The sequence below is a fragment of the Nerophis lumbriciformis genome, linkage group LG19, assembly GCF_033978685.3.
Source record: "Nerophis lumbriciformis linkage group LG19, RoL_Nlum_v2.1, whole genome shotgun sequence".
NCBI classification, from domain to species: Eukaryota; Metazoa; Chordata; class Actinopteri; order Syngnathiformes; family Syngnathidae; genus Nerophis; species Nerophis lumbriciformis.
The window spans coordinates 32662622-32681455 of NC_084566.2; the positions used below are offsets into that span (position 1 = coordinate 32662622).

At 40.0% G+C, this 18834-nt stretch overlaps 1 protein-coding gene across 1 annotated transcript in view; it reads right to left on the reverse strand.

Annotated features, from left to right (window-relative positions):
* The window catches only part of LOC133618994 (protein APCDD1), a 30861-nt gene extending 12270 nt beyond the window's left edge, over positions 1-18591 (reverse strand). The window contains exons 1-3 of the mRNA XM_061979857.1: positions 18283-18591; positions 1704-1878; positions 1107-1629 (exon numbers count right to left, since the gene is read on the reverse strand). Coding sequence (XP_061835841.1) covers positions 1107-1629; positions 1704-1878; positions 18283-18334 — 750 coding nt within the window. The 5' untranslated portion in view covers positions 18335-18591. The remainder of the gene's footprint in view (positions 1-1106; positions 1630-1703; positions 1879-18282) is intronic.
* Between the last annotated feature and the right edge of the window lie 243 nt (positions 18592-18834).

Here is an 18834-nt window from a genome sequence, read left to right on the forward strand (position 1 = left end):
CTTATACTCCGAAAAATACGGTAGTAGAAATTAGGTATGTTTTTATGTCTTGATGCTAAAAATAGCAAAAAAAAAAGTCACTTGGTAATAATTAGGTATGTTTTTTATGCGTTGATGTTAACAGTAGTTAACTTCTTTTTACGGATTAATTCTACTTACAATATTTCTAGTAAGAAATGTTTTGAGTGTAGCAGATGTGCTGTAAAAATGTAGCATAAAAAACTTGGATGCATCTTCAGTGGCCTTGTGACCTACTCAGTGGCCTTGTGGTTAGAGTGTCCGCCCTTATATCGGTAGGTTGTGAGTTCGAACCCCGGCCGAGTCATACCAAAGACTATAAAAATGGGACCCATTACCTCCCTGCTTGGCACTCAGCATCAAGGGTTGGAATTGGGGGTTAAATCACCAAAAATAATTCCCGGGCGCGGCCACTGCTGCTGCTCACTGCTCCCCAACACCTCCCAGGGGGTGATCAAGGGTGATGGGTCAAATGCAGAGAATAATTTCGCCACACCTCGTGTGTGTGTGACAATCATTGGTACTTTTTTAAGTAATCCTGGACAACAGATGGAATACGCCTCCAAAGAGGAAAGTCCGGACAACAAGAGTTCGTCCAATCACAGCTGTGCTGTTTATGTTGTGATCAGCGCCACCTCCTGGTGCTCGTGGATGTTTATTTAGTCAGACCATCTCCGAGGAAGGCCATGTTGAAGGCATCCCTTTTGGAATGTTTGGAGTAACTTTTGCTTCACATGCTTTTATCTTTTTGCTGAAATGTGTGTTTTTACATCTATAAGTTGTACAATTTGTTTACGCTAACCTCACCTATTTCGCTTAGAGTCGTTTACTTTTTTCAAGATGAACTTCAAACCTTAAAGAAAGTGTTTTCTCAGTAACTGTGACGCTAGTGACTGCGTTCTGTGCGTGCAGGACAGAAAACAAGACTTCTTTGCCCGTCCTCCAACAAACACAGAGCGCACAGTTGGAGGCCGGGAAGGTTTTTTGTGGCTGCACTAGCGCTCCTCAGTGGGCACTTGGGAAACTTGAGCTCCTCAACTTTAGATCATAAAAGCAGACTGTTAGAACAACAACGAGGAGGAGCTGACCTTTGCGTTCTGCAGGGGCGTCTGGTAGCTGGAGGGCTTGTAGTACAACCTCTGGGCTGGGTCAGTGTGGACGTCCCCGAGGAAGAGCTCCTCCACCAGGTGATCGGCGTTGTGCATGTACTGCCTCTCTAGCCGCAGCAGCTGCAGCTCATGCATGGCAAAGTTGAGCTCGCGGGAGAAGTTGTAGCCGCCATCCTCGCTCCACAGCTCGTACGCGACGCCGGGCTCCCAGTGGCCCCTCGCGGCGCCCCGGCAGCTCCCGTTTAGCCTCTGGCTCAGCTCTGTGGCCACGCCGGCTGTGTGGCACACCATCTGGACCCGGTGGAGTTGGTACTCTGCCTCCGTGCCGCCCCGGACGATCCAGGAGGCCTGACGCAGACGCTGGCGACCCCGTATGAGCAGCGTGTAGGTGGGCTTGGTACAGTGGTTGTCCTCGTAGTAGAACTGGTGCGCCTGGAAGCTGTTGTTGGTGTAGAAGCGGTAGGAGCGGGTCAGGAACTCTGGCCCGGGTCTCACCTCACAACTGGAACAGACAAAAGAACCTTCAGCGAACTTCACATTCGCGTTGTTGGACAGAGGAGGGGGAGACCAGCAGACCTGGTGGACACCCAGTGACCCTCCACGTTTGGAGGCATCTGCACGGTGATGCGGGCTCCATTGTGCAGGTGCTTCAACATGTGACGGCACTGGGAATCCTTCACAGTGCGTCCGTACGTCTTCTCCAGGGACAAGTGGCTGGATCGCTCCTCCAATGAGAAAGCTGCCGACAAGCCTAAAGAAAGAACAACAAGCTGAAATTCATTTGCTGTAGTGTTAGAAAACCAACAGTTTTAAAATGATGTATGGATGAGTTTTAGTGTCATTGCACAAGTACAACAAAATTTCATTTTCAGCATAAACCTGTTAAAGATTAGACAAACAAACAACAGTATTACAGAACAGGATCGCTGATGAGTCGCCACATACTGGGCCCCGTAAAAGATGATTCATTACTTAACCCGGTGTTTTTCAACCACTGTGCCGCGGCACACTAGTCTGCCGTAGGATACAGTCTGGTGTGCTGTGGGAGATTATCTAATTTCACCTATTTGGAGTAAAAATATTTTTTGCAAAACAGTAATTATAGTCTACAAATGATGTGTTGTTGAGAGCTTGGCAGAGTAACCGTGTAATACTCTTCCATATCAGTAGGTGGCAGCCGGTAGCTAATTACTTTGTCGATGTCGAAAACAGTGGGAGGCAGCGTGCAGGTAAAAAAGGTGTCTAATGCTTAAACCAAAAATAAACAAAAGGTGAGTGCCCCTATGGCATTGAAGCTTAGGGAAGGCTATGCAGAACAAAACTAAAACAGTATTGGCTACAAATTAAAAACAGAATGCTGGACGACAGCAAAGACTTACTGTGGAGCAAAGACAATGTACATCCGAACATGACATGACAATTTAAAGATGTCCCCACAAAGAAGGATAAAAACAACTGAAATATTCTTGATTGCTACAACAAAGTAGATGTGGGAAATATCTCTCAAAGGAAGACATGAAACTGCTACAGGAAAATACCAAAAAAAGAGAAAAAGCCACCAAATTAGGAGCGCAAGACAAGAACTAAAACACTACACACAGGAAAACGGCAAAAAACTCCAAATAATATCACAGGGTGATGTGACAGGTGGTGACAGTACACCTACTTTGAGACAAGAGCTATATTGATGCATGGTTGGTTATGGTTTAAAGTCATATCCAACAATTGCGACGACGACTCTTTACTGTCAACTGAGTTTCGTTTTTTAATTATTTCTGCTGGTGGTGTGCCGCCGCATTTTTTCAACACAAAAAATGTGCCTTGGCTCTAAAAAAGTTGAAAAACACTGACTTCACCTACATAACTTTAAGTTGGGGCTTGCTGAGTCACCTGTGGGTTTTTTGGCTAACATTAGCTGGCTAGGCTGTGCAAAAATTCTAACCATTTCAAACATTTTCAGGCTGCTGACAAGGTGCGTCAACAAAAGGATAAAAAGGGGAAGTTGGTTGTCATGTTTTGGTCCTTAGTGAAGTCTCTAATTTAGTCACTTTGGCTGGCGTCAGACCTGCAACACCTGGTTGGGGGACCAAGACTTTGTGGGTCAGTGTTAGCTCACCCAGGTAACCCATCAAACAACAGTCACACAGTTGAACATCAGTGCAAACATTTTACATGTTAAATGAAAACCTTAAAACATTAAGGTCGAATATCAAAAGATACACTTGGAAATATGAAATATGTCAAATTCTAGTAGTGAGCTGTTAGAATAATTATGTACAGTATATATTATCACACAACCAACGTTCCTTCTAAGGTGCGCGCCTGTGCAATTGCGCACTGCTCAAGCGTCCTCTGCGCACGGCAAATCTATGCCACGCACAAAATCAAATAAAAAAATAAGCGCATAACAATTTTCGACAGAGAAAACAGTTTTGGTCATCATTGTTCAAATATTGTAACGTCTGTCGAGACGCTTTGAGGACATGAATTCCATCCATCACTTTACTGAGCAAAACTCTTTGTCGGCCATAAACACATCACCAAAACATTACTAAAAAAATCATATCTAGCAAAAGTGGTCATTTTCTGCAGTACAAACCAGACCAAAAGCAACTTTGTTATATCAACAGCAGCCGCTCGCTCTTTGTCACTTGCGCCAACACATGCACATATGGCACTTAGCCAGTGATGCGTTTACAGCCACACAAAAAGTCGGATAACTCCAACACCACACATAAAGTGTCATTCCAGGTCGTTACACTATGATTTACCAATCAAATGTGTGCTTATTCTAGTGTCATTTATTAGGAATCTTAATTTATAAATATTAATCATGAAATGCTATTAGTATAAGTTATAAATACTAATAAAAATATATTCTTTACAAACAGGAAGTTGCAGGAATGTACACGTGGTCCCCTGCTTACATCTCATTGTGCAACATGTGAATGTTTTAATGGGAACTAAATGCAATGTCTGAAAGAGGTACAAATTATTTCCAAAGCAGGACCTCCACCCAGACAAACAATACAAGTACACAGTTCATGAAAAACAATATTTTTTGTTATTGTCATTGTAAGTGGGCCTAAACACTTATATTAGAAAATAACCTCATGGAAATGACTGCTGTCATTTGATTATAATAATAAGAGAATGTTGTCTGTCTATCTGTGTTGGCCCTGCTGTGAGGTGGGGACTTGTCCAGGGTGTACCCCGGCTTCCGCCCGACTGCAGCTGAGATAGGCTCCAGCGACCCCGAAAGGGACAAGTGGTAGAAAATGGATGGATGGATGGAGATTGAACTTGTTATTTAGTCAGGTTTGGGACAGGTGTGCTGCTGGTGTAGCCACAGTGTGCACATCTGATGTTGCTCACATGGGCTCCACTGAATGCTCAGGGAGTTTTTGCGTTTGCTCACACACATGAACAATTAGAGGGAACATTGCACACAACTCTTATGCTTAAGGGCTGTCGCTATAGTTATTATCAATTGTGCTCAAGTGGTATTTTTCTTTGTCTGGCTGGCAATTCAAAAGATTGCAAACCAGTCTGTGTATCAGTGGCTGTGTCCAGGAACGTCCTGCTGACTGCCAAGGCCGAACACCGTCGTGACGCAGACAGAGCAGAGACAAGGCGATATCACCAGCGTCAACACATTTGCATTTCTTGTATAATCATATATTGTGTCTAACTGGAGCTGTCGAGATTACCCCCTTCCCTCAGTGACAGCTTCAGTGAAGTAACCAGGGACCTCCCAAATAAATAGAGGAAGTACGTGGGCTGGACTTTGAGAACGTAGTTTGGATCTGTAACTAAAATACAGCCCAAAAAACGTGTCTCCTCAATTGAGCCAAATTTAACTCTGTCTCTGCATGATTCCTTGCTTCTCGTCTGTTTCATAGATGTCAACAGTGTTTGAACCTGACATGAGCCAACATGCCCAACAATGTGTGTGACAGTCAGGAATCCACATGTTTAATTTGAGACCTAAATAAAACCCCTCAATGCTGCGTGGAGCGCTTAATGGCAAGCTAAAGGGTGATGATGCTCGGTGTTAGCATCACTACTGTGACGCATTAAAGACATTTTCACAATACCATAGAACATATTTGGTGTTAGATGTTCAAATATTACATTTGTTGTAGTAGTACATGCTGTACAGTATAAGTAGAGTGTAGTAAAGGACAGAATGTTAACGGTCAGTGTTTTGGTAGCCATTTTTTTTTGGCAGACTACTTTCTGTTTCGTGGAGGATGACAGGCTGACATTTCTTTTGATGCAATCAAGCAGTAAAAATAAAATCCTGTATCATTTTTATTTGAGTGTTTACATTTATCTTCTTCTGTATTAATTTTGTAAAGGTTTTACAGTGTTTGAATGATAAATGTAAAACAGTGTTTGTCGCTTTACTAACAGTTTATTATGAGACATCACGCGAGTTCACTTCCTGTTGTAGACTGTCATATTCCTCTGAATATAGGATACATCCCTCTTTTTAAGAGGGATGTAGGTTAATGTACAAAACTGAATACCTTAGTTGCTCAGACAGTAATGTGTTCATATAAGTTTAGCTTGGGGCATGTCGTTTCTTAAAGGGGAAAGACAATGTTTCTACTCATGTTAGCATTTAAGCTCGCTAGCGAGCTGACGCTAGCCTGCTTCTCCAGTTAATGAGAACTGTGTTCGGTACATGAGTTTATTAAAGTCTGGTTATCAGTCACGGTTTAACCATAATTTTTATTCAAAACTGTAATACTAACCGAGTTTTGCCACGGTTTATCATTATACCGTTTAATGTTACAACCCTATTGCTAGCAATACATCTGCGGTCCCCTCCAAGGTTTCTCATTGTTATCCCATTGGGTTGAGTTCTTTCTTGCCATGATGTGGGATCTGAGCCGAAGATGTCGTTGTGGCTTGTGCACCCCTTTGAGACACTTGTGATTAAGGACTATATGAATAAACTTTGATTGATTGCTTGATTGAACTAAAACACGTCTATTCTTTTTTTCCATCACTTGAAGACACAAGAAAAACAGTACAGAAAATGTCAAATGCAACAACATAATGTTATCTCAAAACAACAACGTGATGAAAATAAAAACACATCAGACAAACCTGACAAAGTTGTTCTTCAAAGGGGCCTTGACACAGAGAAATACAGATTCTAGCTCTAAATTAGTGCTGCAACCAACGATTATTTTAATGGTAATTCCATCCATCCATCCATTTTCTACCGCTAGTCCCTTTTGGAGTCGCGGGGGTGCTGGAGCCTATCCCAGCTGCATTCAGGTGGAAGGCGGGGTACAACCTGGACAAGTCACCACCTCATGGCAGGGCCAACCCAGATAGACAGACAACATTCACACTCACATTCAACACATTAGGGCCAATTTAGTGTTGCCAATCAACCTATCCCCAGGTGCATGTCTTTGGAGGTGGGAGGAAGCCGGAGTACCGGAGGGAACCCACGCAGTCCCAGGGAGAATATGCAAACCCACACAGAAAGTATCGAACCCAGGACCTTTGTATTGTGAGGCACACACACAAACCCCTGTGCCCACCGTGCTGCCCACTATCAGTAATTAATTTTTTCAATTAGTCGACGAGTAACACTATTTTTGCTTAGGATCTGCTGCACAGGTTTGAGGTTGACATTGAGTCCGCAACTTGATTTTAAAATCTGTTTTAGAAAAATAAAAAAATTTAATTGTAACAAATAGGGGTGTATCGGTACGTGTATTTGTATTGAACCGTTTCGGTACGGGGGTTTCGGTTCGCTTCGTAGGTGTACCGAACGAGTTTCCACACAAACATATTAAGTAGCCGCCTCCGCTTCCTTCTGCCTCTGTTACGGACAGCAAAGCCCTGTCTGTCTGTTATTTCACTTTACCTTTTTCTGTGTTGATTGAGCTGTGGTGAAGCAGCAAAAAAGGACATTATGTTAAATGAAGAGTTTCTGTCTCTGATAGTTGATATAATAATGTAACTGCATCATTAAGCCTACATGAACTCCATGGTGTTTAGGGATGAATAGTCTCTCCTATTGCTATTGTACCATTTTTTCAGCTATAGTTACATTAATCATTAGTAATGGAGCAGCCTAGTTTTGAATGGCAGGGTCCCTGCTATTATATGTTGATAACAATACAACATTTACATAACAAATCAACTACAGGCTTCCCAAATGCTGTAATAAATTAAGCATGATGAGTTGACTTGAAACTGTTTAATGTTGCACTTTTTATATGTAGAAGAACATTTTTTGTCATTTTATTTAATCTGAGCAACAATTTGAGGCAGTTTAATGTTGATTAACGTGGGCTGAATTATTATAGTGTTCCCAATGTTAAAAGGATGAAGCCATTGTTTACAAATTTGGTAAATAACCAAAAAATTTATATTTTGTTGTTTTCTTACTGTACCGAAAATGAACCGAACCGTGACCTCTAAACCGAGGTACGTACCGAACCGAAATATTTGTGTACCGTTACACCCCTAGTAACAAAATTAATTCTTACTGAGAAACTAAGGGTTTCACTTTATTCCAGAAAATAAATAGGCACAGCGAAAAATTGTCCTGTAAACATATGACACTCAGTTCAAAAGCTTACAACCAGCCCAATTCCAACATGTCTTTCCTTCCGTGCACACATGTCCGTGTTTTATTCCCAGACACACAACAATCCCTCATTCTTGCCAATCCCCTTTTAAGCACGGTGTGTTCACGATCATGGGAACAATGAAAAACAAATCAAAATCACATAAACAGACACATTACCATTTCAATATGGATATATTTCTAGCCTGTTGTTTGCACACTACTGACTAGTGATGCACCGAAAATTTGCCCGCCGAAAAAATACATTGACCACCGACCGAAACAGCGCTGCCGAAACCGGATGTTGTCATGACGTACGCAATTTTCACGGGATTGTCTGCAGCAAGGCAGCATGTCTGCGATGTGGACGTACTTTAATATATCCCAGATATACCCGCGGACAGCCGTCTACAAAATGTACAATGTGCAAATATCAAAAGAGATCCGTGGAGGCTTTTAGGAGAAAAAAATGCAACAGGGGTAGCAGCGCGAACCAAGTGTGACGTCATGCTCGCTGCTTGTTCATCGGGGGCATCGAGGGACAGAAGTGGAGTCTCTAAACACGAGTACAGTCAATGAGAACAGCAGAAAAAGATGATAGATTTGTTACTAGTCATTTTTAATAAAGAAAGTCACTGGGAGTCTTGAGACAATTGAGAAATTCTCAACAAAGTACGTTGTACAATCCATCCATCCATCCATTTTCTACCGCTTGTCCCTTTTGGGGTCGCGGGGGGTTGCTGGAGCTTATCTCAGCTACAATCGGGCGGAAGGCGGGGTACACCCTGGACAAGTCGCCACCTCATCGCAGGGCCAACACAGATAGACAGACAACATTCACACACTAGGGCCCATTTAGTGTTGCCAATCAACCTATCCCCAGGTGCATGTCTTTGGAGGTGGGAGGAAGCCGGAGTACCCGGAGGGAACCCACGCAGTCACAGGGAGAACATGCAAACTCCACACAGAAAGATCCCGAGCCCGGGATTGAACTCAGGACTACTTAGGACCTTTGTATTGCACTAACCCATCTACCACCGTGCTGCCCTGAAACTGAAACATTCCAATATAATTTCATTGTAAAATACAAAATTAATTCCATCGTAAATTAATTATCACAGACACGTTGAACGTGTTAGAATGCTCGCTAATGCTAACAATGATGGCCTATTTACATTATGATAGCATGTACGAATATGCATCAAAATAAGCAGCAAAAATTGAAAAAAAATAGAGTAAAACAAAAAATCACTTTAATGACACAGATTGTCTTTAAATGTATGTACCGGTATCCAAAATAAAATCATAGCATGACCTGTCCAGGGTGTACCCTGCCTTCCGCCCAAATGCAGCTGGGATGGGCTCCAGTCACTCCCCGCAACTCCGAGAGGGACAAGCGGTAGATAATGGATGGATGGCATATCATAGCAAATTATTCAAATTATGTATGACGTCATGGTGACCACGTCCCCACCACAAACAGGTATCTTGGCAATCAAGGGAAAACCCTCTATATAGTAAAGTTTTATCCAACGAGCTTTGTAATCCGCCGTTGTAGTTCATAATTTCCTTATTTTTCTCTACGCTCTTGTTGGGGGGCAGACTTTCTCATACACTGTTACCATTTTTTAATGCAAAGTAGCTTGTTTTAACTTATATCTGTCAGCTGACTCCATATAGTAGCGCTAAAAACTCCAACATGGCTGACGGGGGAGAAGACGCAGTCGAAGTGGAGGTACGCATCCTGAAGAGATGGTCAGAAAGGTTTGTAAAACATAACCTATGTAAAATTTTGCCCAAAGAATCACCATTACATGTTATGTAGACCACAAGGAAGCGTTTTGAATGTAGAAAAAAATATATCTTAATATCCATCCATTTTCTACCGTTTGTCCCGTTCAGGCTCGCAAAGGGTGCTGGAGCTTATCTCAGCTGCATTCGGGCAGAAGGCGGGGTACACCCTGGACAAGTCGCCACCTCATCACAGGGCCAACACAGATAGACAGACAACATTCACACTCCTCTAAATATATATGTGTAGACATATACACTGTCGAAAAGTAGGGCTGGTACTAATAATATTTGTTGTTGTTGTTTAATGATTAGTGATTATTAGTTCCAACAACTATTCGATTCATATTTTGAAGTTGCAGATACAATTCAGGCACAATTAGTTTATTAAGAACAACACAAACCAAAATTGGTCAGTGAGTTGAAGTTGATTCAGTAACTTTTTAGTTAGTTTCATTAAAATTCAACCAGTGTGACTGTGAAATAAATACTGAATACTGGACAGTAACGGTGAATTTTCCTATAGTCCTGACTCCTGTTATTTCTTGTAACGTAATTAGATACAAATGAATTATGGATTGAAAAAATGTAAACAACAATTAATGGCCTGTACATACACATCTTATTTTAATAAAGTTCAACACTTCAGGTTGAAATAACAAGAGGAAAACTTTTCTGCTCCCATTTTCAACATTCAAGACATTTTCAATTAAAGTACGGCCACCAACATTTTAACGGTAGATTTACCTGCTACTTTTGCTTTTGTTTTCAAACATAAAAAGAACACAATACTAATATCAAAAATAAAGTGCGACCAATTAAGGTTGAATCAAAAATGAAGTGCAACCAAATATTTTCAGATTACGCTAAATGAACAGTGGTTTGACCTGCTCTCATACTCTCATTTTAATAAACAGCTACAATGGCTGAGAAAAGTCACAACAAATACAAACGCCACAACACAACAACTTTAAGCCAAAACCCACCAAGTGACGGCCAACAAGTTTCGCCGATGGACCAAGTGGCTGAGACGGAAAGATGAAAACTGTGAAATGAACAATGTTGGAAAAGTAAGTGAAGTCTAACCACTTTTTCCCCTCATAAATAACTTTTTCAATAATACTAATATATAGGGGTGTAAAAATGAATCGGTACAAATTTAAAACTGATTTTAACTTTAGAGATATAAATACATCGTTTGGCGAGCCTTTGGATCGATCTGTATATAGTATGGATCTGTCGACGTCCAGTTGGAAAGTCATGAATTGGTTGATTGGAGCTCTGCTTCAAAATATGGCCGCTCTAATCTTGTGAGACTTACGCTTGCACCTCCTGGTACCCTAGCACTTCCAAAACCCTCAAATCTAGACTCCAAACATCCTAGAACAAGCTAGTTAGGTTCCTTCTAGACCTCCACTCCAGATCACACCTCACTCCTACCCACTTCTCCAAAGTGGGCTGGCTCAGGGTGGAGGACGGAGTCAAACAACTTGCACTGAGCCAAGTCTATAAAATCCGCTACACCTCCCTGATACCGAAGTACATGTCAAACTACTTCCTTAACGTAAATGACCGCCATAACCACAACACCAGGGGGAGCTCCACTAACCACGTTAAACCCAGATTCCGATCTAACAAAGGTCTTAACTCATTCTCCTTCTATGTCACATCAATATGGAATGCACTCCCAACAGGTGTAAAAGAAAGGGCATCTCTATCCTCCTTCAAAACCGCACTAAAAGAACACCTCCAGGCAACTTCAACCGTAAACTAACAAACTTCCTTTCACATCCTACCTCCCCGGATTGTAAATAATCAAATGTATATACTTATTCTTATGCTCTCTGATCTCTATCTCCATGTCCACTACTTGCTGTACATATCATACCAAGTCAGTCCTACACTGTTCCAATGTCCATTTCTCTGATGATGCAATTGTTGATGACTGAAGTGTTGATATCAACCAAACCTAACCCCCCCTCTCCACACCCCGGATTGTAAATAATGTAAATAATTCAATGTATATACACTGATGTTTATCTTGTGTGATGACTGTATTATGATGATAGTATTTATCTGTATCATGAATCAATTTAAATGGACCCCGACTTAAACAAGTTGAAAAACTTATTCGGGTGTTACCATTTAGTGGTCAATTGTACGGAATATGTACTTCACTGTGCAATCTACTAATAAAAGTCTCAATCAATTCTGTGGGGACGTAATATGACAGTAACGTTCTCGTTTGCGACTGACAACATGGCAGACAGCACCGAAAAAGTTTTACAAACAATGCACCCCCGAATATTGAATACAAAATGTGAACTTTTTATTTATTTATTTTTTGTAAAGAATGGTCGGTTAGAAAAAGTATGGCCATTCTACGTTTGGAAAGCAGCGATAAAGAAGCGTCAGCACAACTAATCTGAGCACCCACCTGTTGTGACGGCATGAAGACACTCAAGCTGGCGATGAGGGAGCTAAGGATGCTAATGCCAGCAGACCTCCCAACTGGCAAGACGAGGACACGGATTTGAAAGACTTCCAGACCCAACTTAGCGAGGTAGTCACAACGTCTACTATTCTGTTCATTGTGCTAAAGATAAAGACCTAGCTGTACAGTAACCAGCAGAATAGCACTATGAAAAGTATTTGAGCTTCTACACTAAAGCTACTGTTTAGTTTACGTGGTGGCACTTAATTGCATCTTGTGTTACTGTAGTGTTATAACACCTCTACTTGATGCACAGCTTCTTTTCTCTGTATGCAAGTGTTGCTATCTGAACAAACAGTAGACACCTGGTGGCTTTTCCAAAAGTGTTTTTACATTTTATTTTCCTAAAGTTTTTATTGATTGCAATGCCTTGAAGTTGATAGTTCTACTATTTGTTCATAATCAATACAGGAACCGCCTGTTTTGTATGTGTCTATTTAAACAATAAACATCTGACATTATTCTGACATGATCCATGATCCATCCATCCATCCATCCATCTTCTTCCGCTTATCCGAGGTCGGGTCGCGGGGGCAGCAGCTTAAGCAGGGAAGCCCAGACTTCCCTCTCCCCAGCCACTTCGTCCAGCTCCTCCCGGGGGATCCCGAGGCGTTCCCAGGCCAGCCGGGAGACATAGTCTTCCCAGCGTGTCCTAGGTCTTCCCCGTGGCCTCCTACCGGTCGGACGTGCCCGAAACACCTTCCTAGGGAGGCGTTCGGGTGGCATCCTGACCAGATGCCCGAACCACCTCATCTGGCTCCTCTCGATGTGGAGGAGCAGCGGCTTTACTTTGAGCTCCCCCCGAATGACAGAGCTTCTCACCCTATCTCTAAGGGAGAGCCCCGCCACTCAGCGGAGGAAACTCATTTCGGCCGCTTGTACCCGTGATCTTGTCCTTTCGGTCATGACCCAAAGCTCATGACCATAGGTGAGGATGGGAACGTAGATCGACCGGTAAATCGAGAGCTTTACCTTCCGGCTCAGCTCCTTCTTCACCACAACGGATCGATACAGCGTCCGCATTACTGAAGACGCCGCACCGATCCGCCTGTCGATCTCACGATCCACTCCTCCCCCACTCGTGAACAAGACTCCGAGGTACTTGAACTCCTCCATGATCCATTTAATAATTTTTTCCCCATGCAAATCTTCCATCTGCATGGGAATCACTTTGAATCGTAATGTTTTAAAAAGTTTTGTTAGTGAATCTTATCGTAACTCCTGTATCTTGATGCATATTGGATCGCCATTTCGGTAGAGATGCACATCTCTACTAATATACTATGTATTTGTTATGGCTTTTGCAATCATGCTGTAGCTGAAAGTTGTTGTGTTGTGGCTTTATGATGAATTTGTTGACCTTTTTTGACCACTGTAGGTATCCGCCACTCTATGTTTTGATGACTGATGGTCAAAGTTGATTTATTTGTATATCACCATTTTTAAAATGATGGCGCATTACGATGACGCCACAGACGGGCAGACAGACTTGATAAACGTGTAACGTCCTTATTAAAAGTGCTAAACTTCATATAAAGTCTGCCGTTCCTAAATCTAATGTTTTCTTTTTCTGGTATCAATAACATTCGATACCAACTTGCCAAGCACAGATCGACGTAGTTGATACTTAGGTACCGTATTTTTCGGACTATAAGTCGCAGTTTTTTTCATAGATTGGCCGGGGGGTGCGACTTATACTCAGGAGCGACTTATGTGTGGAATTATTAACACATTGCCTTAAAATATCAAATAATATTATTTATCTCATTCACGTAAGAGACTAGACGTATAAGATTTCATGGGATCTAGCGATTAGGAGTGACAGATTGTTTGGTAAACGTATAGCATGTTCTATATGTTATAGTTATTTGAATGACTCTTACCATAATATGTTACGTTAACATACCAGGCACGTTCTCAGTTGGTTATTTATGCCTCATATAAACATACACTTATTCAGTCTGTTGTTCACTATTCTTTATTTATTTTAAATTGCCTTTCAAATGTCTATTCTTGGTGTTGGCTTTTATCAAATAAATTTCCCCCAAAAATGCGACTTATACTCCAGTGCGACTTACAGCATATATGTTTTTTTTCCTTCTTTATTATGCATTTTCGGCCGGTGCGACTTATACTCCGGAGCGACTTATACTCCGAAAAATACGGTATATAAATCGATTTAGTGAATGAATCGTTATACGCCTAAAATAAAATATATATGCTTCATTATTAAACTGAGAAAAGATAAGTGGAATTGGCATTGATTTTGAGTGTGTTTGTATATAAATTGGGAAAAAATACTTTGTGATATATATTATCGTGACATAAAATGACATGTATTGGAATATATATATATTTGCCCATATCGCACAGCACTAATTACATAAATAGTATGTGTTTAAAAACTGGCTCAAGTTTCTTTCTCACCACTCCCTGATTTGCTTAAAAAATGTTACTGAATTAAATTAAATGTTTGCAGTTATAGTGTTTTAACTATAAAACAGGTTAATGGAAAAGGAAGGGAGTTATTTTTTTCTTTTTAACAGAACGTTGGCGTCGCAGCAAAGTCAAGACTGTCGACTCAGACGCTCTGTTCTCTAAATCTAAAGAATCAAAGCACCCACAAGACTCTCAGAACCCAAAAATCCACAAAGAACATTGCCAGCTGGCGCAACACCAGTGATGAGGTCATGGTACTGGGACCCCTGACAAGCACTGTTTTTTGGTTTGGTAAGACCAGACACAACACCAAAGTCTTCTTTGACTGACCTGAAGAACACCTTAGAAACATATCTTATTTGTATGTCATTGATTGATATGTACTATGAAACTGAGTTCTTAATGACCAGAACAGGCTAATGCTAACAAACACGACAAGCAGATAAATGGAAATTTTAAGCTGATTCAGTCAGGAGTACTTTGATTTAAAATACAAGTAACTTCAAAAGCTATTATATTTTGTGTCCTTCCTCCAAATTTGATTAACTTTTAGCACCAAATGTCTGTCGGCAGTGAAGAAGAAGCACAAAGACATGTTTCATCCACTTCTTTAACGTCGCTCTTCCCGGACAACAAAGTCTTCTTTTATCGTGTTTAAAAAAAAACAAAAATGCTCAGACTTTCATCAGTCCAGCCGTGGCCCCCAGGAACATTTTTCATATTGACTTCAAACAGCCCACATCCTCACTGCGCTCCCACTGTATACTCAGCCCCCTCCCCCCAATACTTGTGTGAGCCCCCCGCGCACACAGGTGCATGCTTCTTAGAAACACTGAAATATTACTACTAATAATAGAATAAGTCAAAGCATAAAAAGGTACACTTACATATTATTAATTTAAAACTAGACATAAATACAATATTTAAATCCCGTTAGGCAGCTTGGGTTTAGGTGCCATTTGTTGGTTTCATTAAAAAAAAAAATGTTTTTAATAAAAACTGATTCCCGATAAAAGTGCGGAACCAGGATTTTGCTCTCCCCAGTTAGAATTTTTTTCTTTCTTAAATTGTCAGTAACTCATGTTTAAACATTTGTGGCCAAACTATTATAAATTGGCAGAACTATTAATTTAATCTAGTGAATAATAACAATAAAATAAATAAAACAAAAACAGCATAACATAGCATGCATTCTAACTTTATATTATATCTTCTCGAAAATAAAATATATTTGTGAATTATTTTATCACTTTTAAATTTTGTAATGAGTGAAAATTAGCAGTCATATAGAGTTTATAATCTCAGGGCATTCAATGGATCGCAACTGGACATTTTGGTTTGTCTTAGAAGACTTAGATCTGACCAATCTAAATCTAAGACTAGACCTGAACAATCTAAATCTAAGACTAGATCTGATCAATCTAAATCTAAGACTAGATCTGACCAATTTCAATCTAAGACTAGATCTGACCAATTTAAATCTAACACTAGATCTGACTAATTTAAATCTTAGACTATCCATCCAGCCATCCATCCATTTTCTACCTAGATCTGACCAATCTAAATCTAAGACTAGATCTGACCATTTTGAATCTAAGACTAGATCTGACCAATTTAAATCTAAGACTAGATCTGACCAGTTTAAATCTAAGACTAAATCTGACCAATCTAAATCTAAAACTAGATCTGACCAATCTAAATCTAAGACTAGATCTGACCAATTTAAATCTAAGACTATCCATATCCATCCATCCATTTTCTACCTAGATCTGACCAATATAAATTTAAGACTAGATCTGATCAATCTAAATCTAAGACTAGATCTGACCAATTTCAAATCCAAGACTAGATCTGACCAATCTAAAATCCAAGACTAGACCTGACCAATCTAAAATCCAAAACTAGACCTGACCAATCTAAATCCAAGACTAGACCTGACCAATCTAAATCTAAGACTCGATCTGACCAATTTAAATCTAAGACTCAATCTGACCAATTTAAATCTAAAACTAGATTTGACCAATCTAAATCTAGATCTGACCAATTTAAATCTAAGACTAGATCTGACCAATCTAAATCTAAAACTAGATTTGACCAATCTAAATCTAAAACTAGATTTGACCAATCTAAATCTAAATCTAGATTTGACCAATCTAAATCTAGATCTGACCAATTTCAAACTAAGACTAGATCTGACAAATTTTAATCTAAGACTAGATCTGACCAATTTCAATCTAAGACTAGATCTGACCAATTTAAATCTAAGACTAGATCTGACCAATTTAAATCTTAGACTATCCATCCATCCATCCATCCATTTTCTACCTAGATCTGACCAATCTAAATCTAAGACTAGATCTGACCATTTTGAATCTAAGACTAGATCTGACCAATTTAAATCTAAGACTAGATCTGACCAGTTTAAATCTAAGACTAAATCTGACCAATCTAAATCTAAGACTAGATCTGAACAATCTAAATCTAAGACTAGATCTGACCAATTTAAATCTAAAACTATCCATATCCATCTGTCCATTTTCTACCTAGATCTGACCAATCTAAATCTAAGACTAGATCTGATCAATCTAAATCTAAGACTAGATCTGACCAATTTAAAATCCAAGACTAGATCTGACCAATCTAAAATCCAAGACTAGACCTGACCAATCTAAAATCCAAGACTAGACCTGACCAATCTAAAATCCAAGACTAGACCTGACCAATCTAAAATCCAAGACTAGACCTGACCAATCTAAAATCCAAGACTAGACTAAGACTCGATCTGACCAATTTAAATCCAAGACTCAATCTGACCAATTTAAATCTAAGACTCAATCTGACCAATCTAAATCTAAGACTAGATCTGACCAATTTAAATCTAAGACTAGATCTGACCAATCTAAATCTAAGACTAGATCTGACCAATCTAAATCCAAGACTAGATTTGACCAATCTAAATCCAAGACTAGATTTGACCAATCTAAATCCAAGACTAGATTTGACCAATCTAAAACTAGATCTGACCAATCTAAATCTAAAACTAGATCTGACCAATCTAAATCTAGATCTGACCAATCAAAATTTAAGACTACATCGGACCAATCTAAATCTAAGACTAGATCTGACCAATTTAAATCTAAGACTAGATCTGACCAATTTAAATCTATGAGCATGAATTGACGAAGCCTACTCGAGCTGAGAGGCAAAATGTCTTCTAAAATAAACCAAACAGTCCAGTTGCGATCGATTGAACGCCCTGAGATTACAATGACCTGGATGAATGTGAACAGTCATAGACGTTGACCATGAATTGATTAACGTGGACCCCGACTTAAACAAGTTGAAAAACTTATTTGGGTGTTACCATTTGGTGGTCAATTGTACGGAATATGTACTTTACTGTGCAATCTACTAAAAACAGTTTCAATCAATCAATCAATAGGGTTTATAAGTGTCATAATAAGAAATAACATTATAATGTCAATTATGTGGAGCATAATATTGTTTTTAATATTGTTTTTAACATGGCTGTGCAGCACTTTGGAAATATTCTTGTTGTTTAAATGTGCTATATAAATAAAGTGGATTGGATTGGATCCATTTCAATAATGTCATTTTAAAATAATTTAAAATCGGCAGACCTATAATTTATTCTGTATAAAGCAGGTGTGCCTAATTAGTGCAGGTGTACCTAATGTTTTGACTTGACAGAGTGCCATAAAGTGTACACACACGTATATTATATACATTATTATGATTATATATATTATGAATGTACATATATATATATATATATAAGTATGTGCCTACATGTAATGAATGTATCTTACCCAAAGAGTAGCAGCACCAGGCGGATAGAAGCACAAGATAGGTGGTCTCCATTCCGCGGACTTGATCCGTCACACTCGACGGTTTACGTCCCTCTTTAGTCCTTTTTCCACAGCCTTGCGTCCTTCCACCAGACGACAAAAATTAAAAAGAAAAATATCACGACATTTTGTTTATTCCCGCTGTTTTAATTCCTCTTTTCGAAAAGTGTCGTTGGCGAACAGCAGTCTTTGCTTAGCAGCTCGAGGAGGAAAGTTGGGAATGCTGGCCAGTCCGCCCGCACGTGAAGCCGCGAGCCCCTGAAACCTCCGTGGGCGGGGCAGAAGGGGGCGGGGCTGAAGAGGGCGGGGCTTGTCCTCCTCGTAGTAGTTATAATGAGAGGCGACATTATAATCAAAGGAGTTGTTCATTACTGAAAGGTAAACAAAAAGTTGATCAATGGCGCTCGTGATTGGTCATTATTGCTTGAGAGAAATTATTTCAAAATAAAAAAACCTATTTACAACTTCACTTTCTTAACTTGCTCCTTTCTAAAAACGAGTTTTCCAATAAAA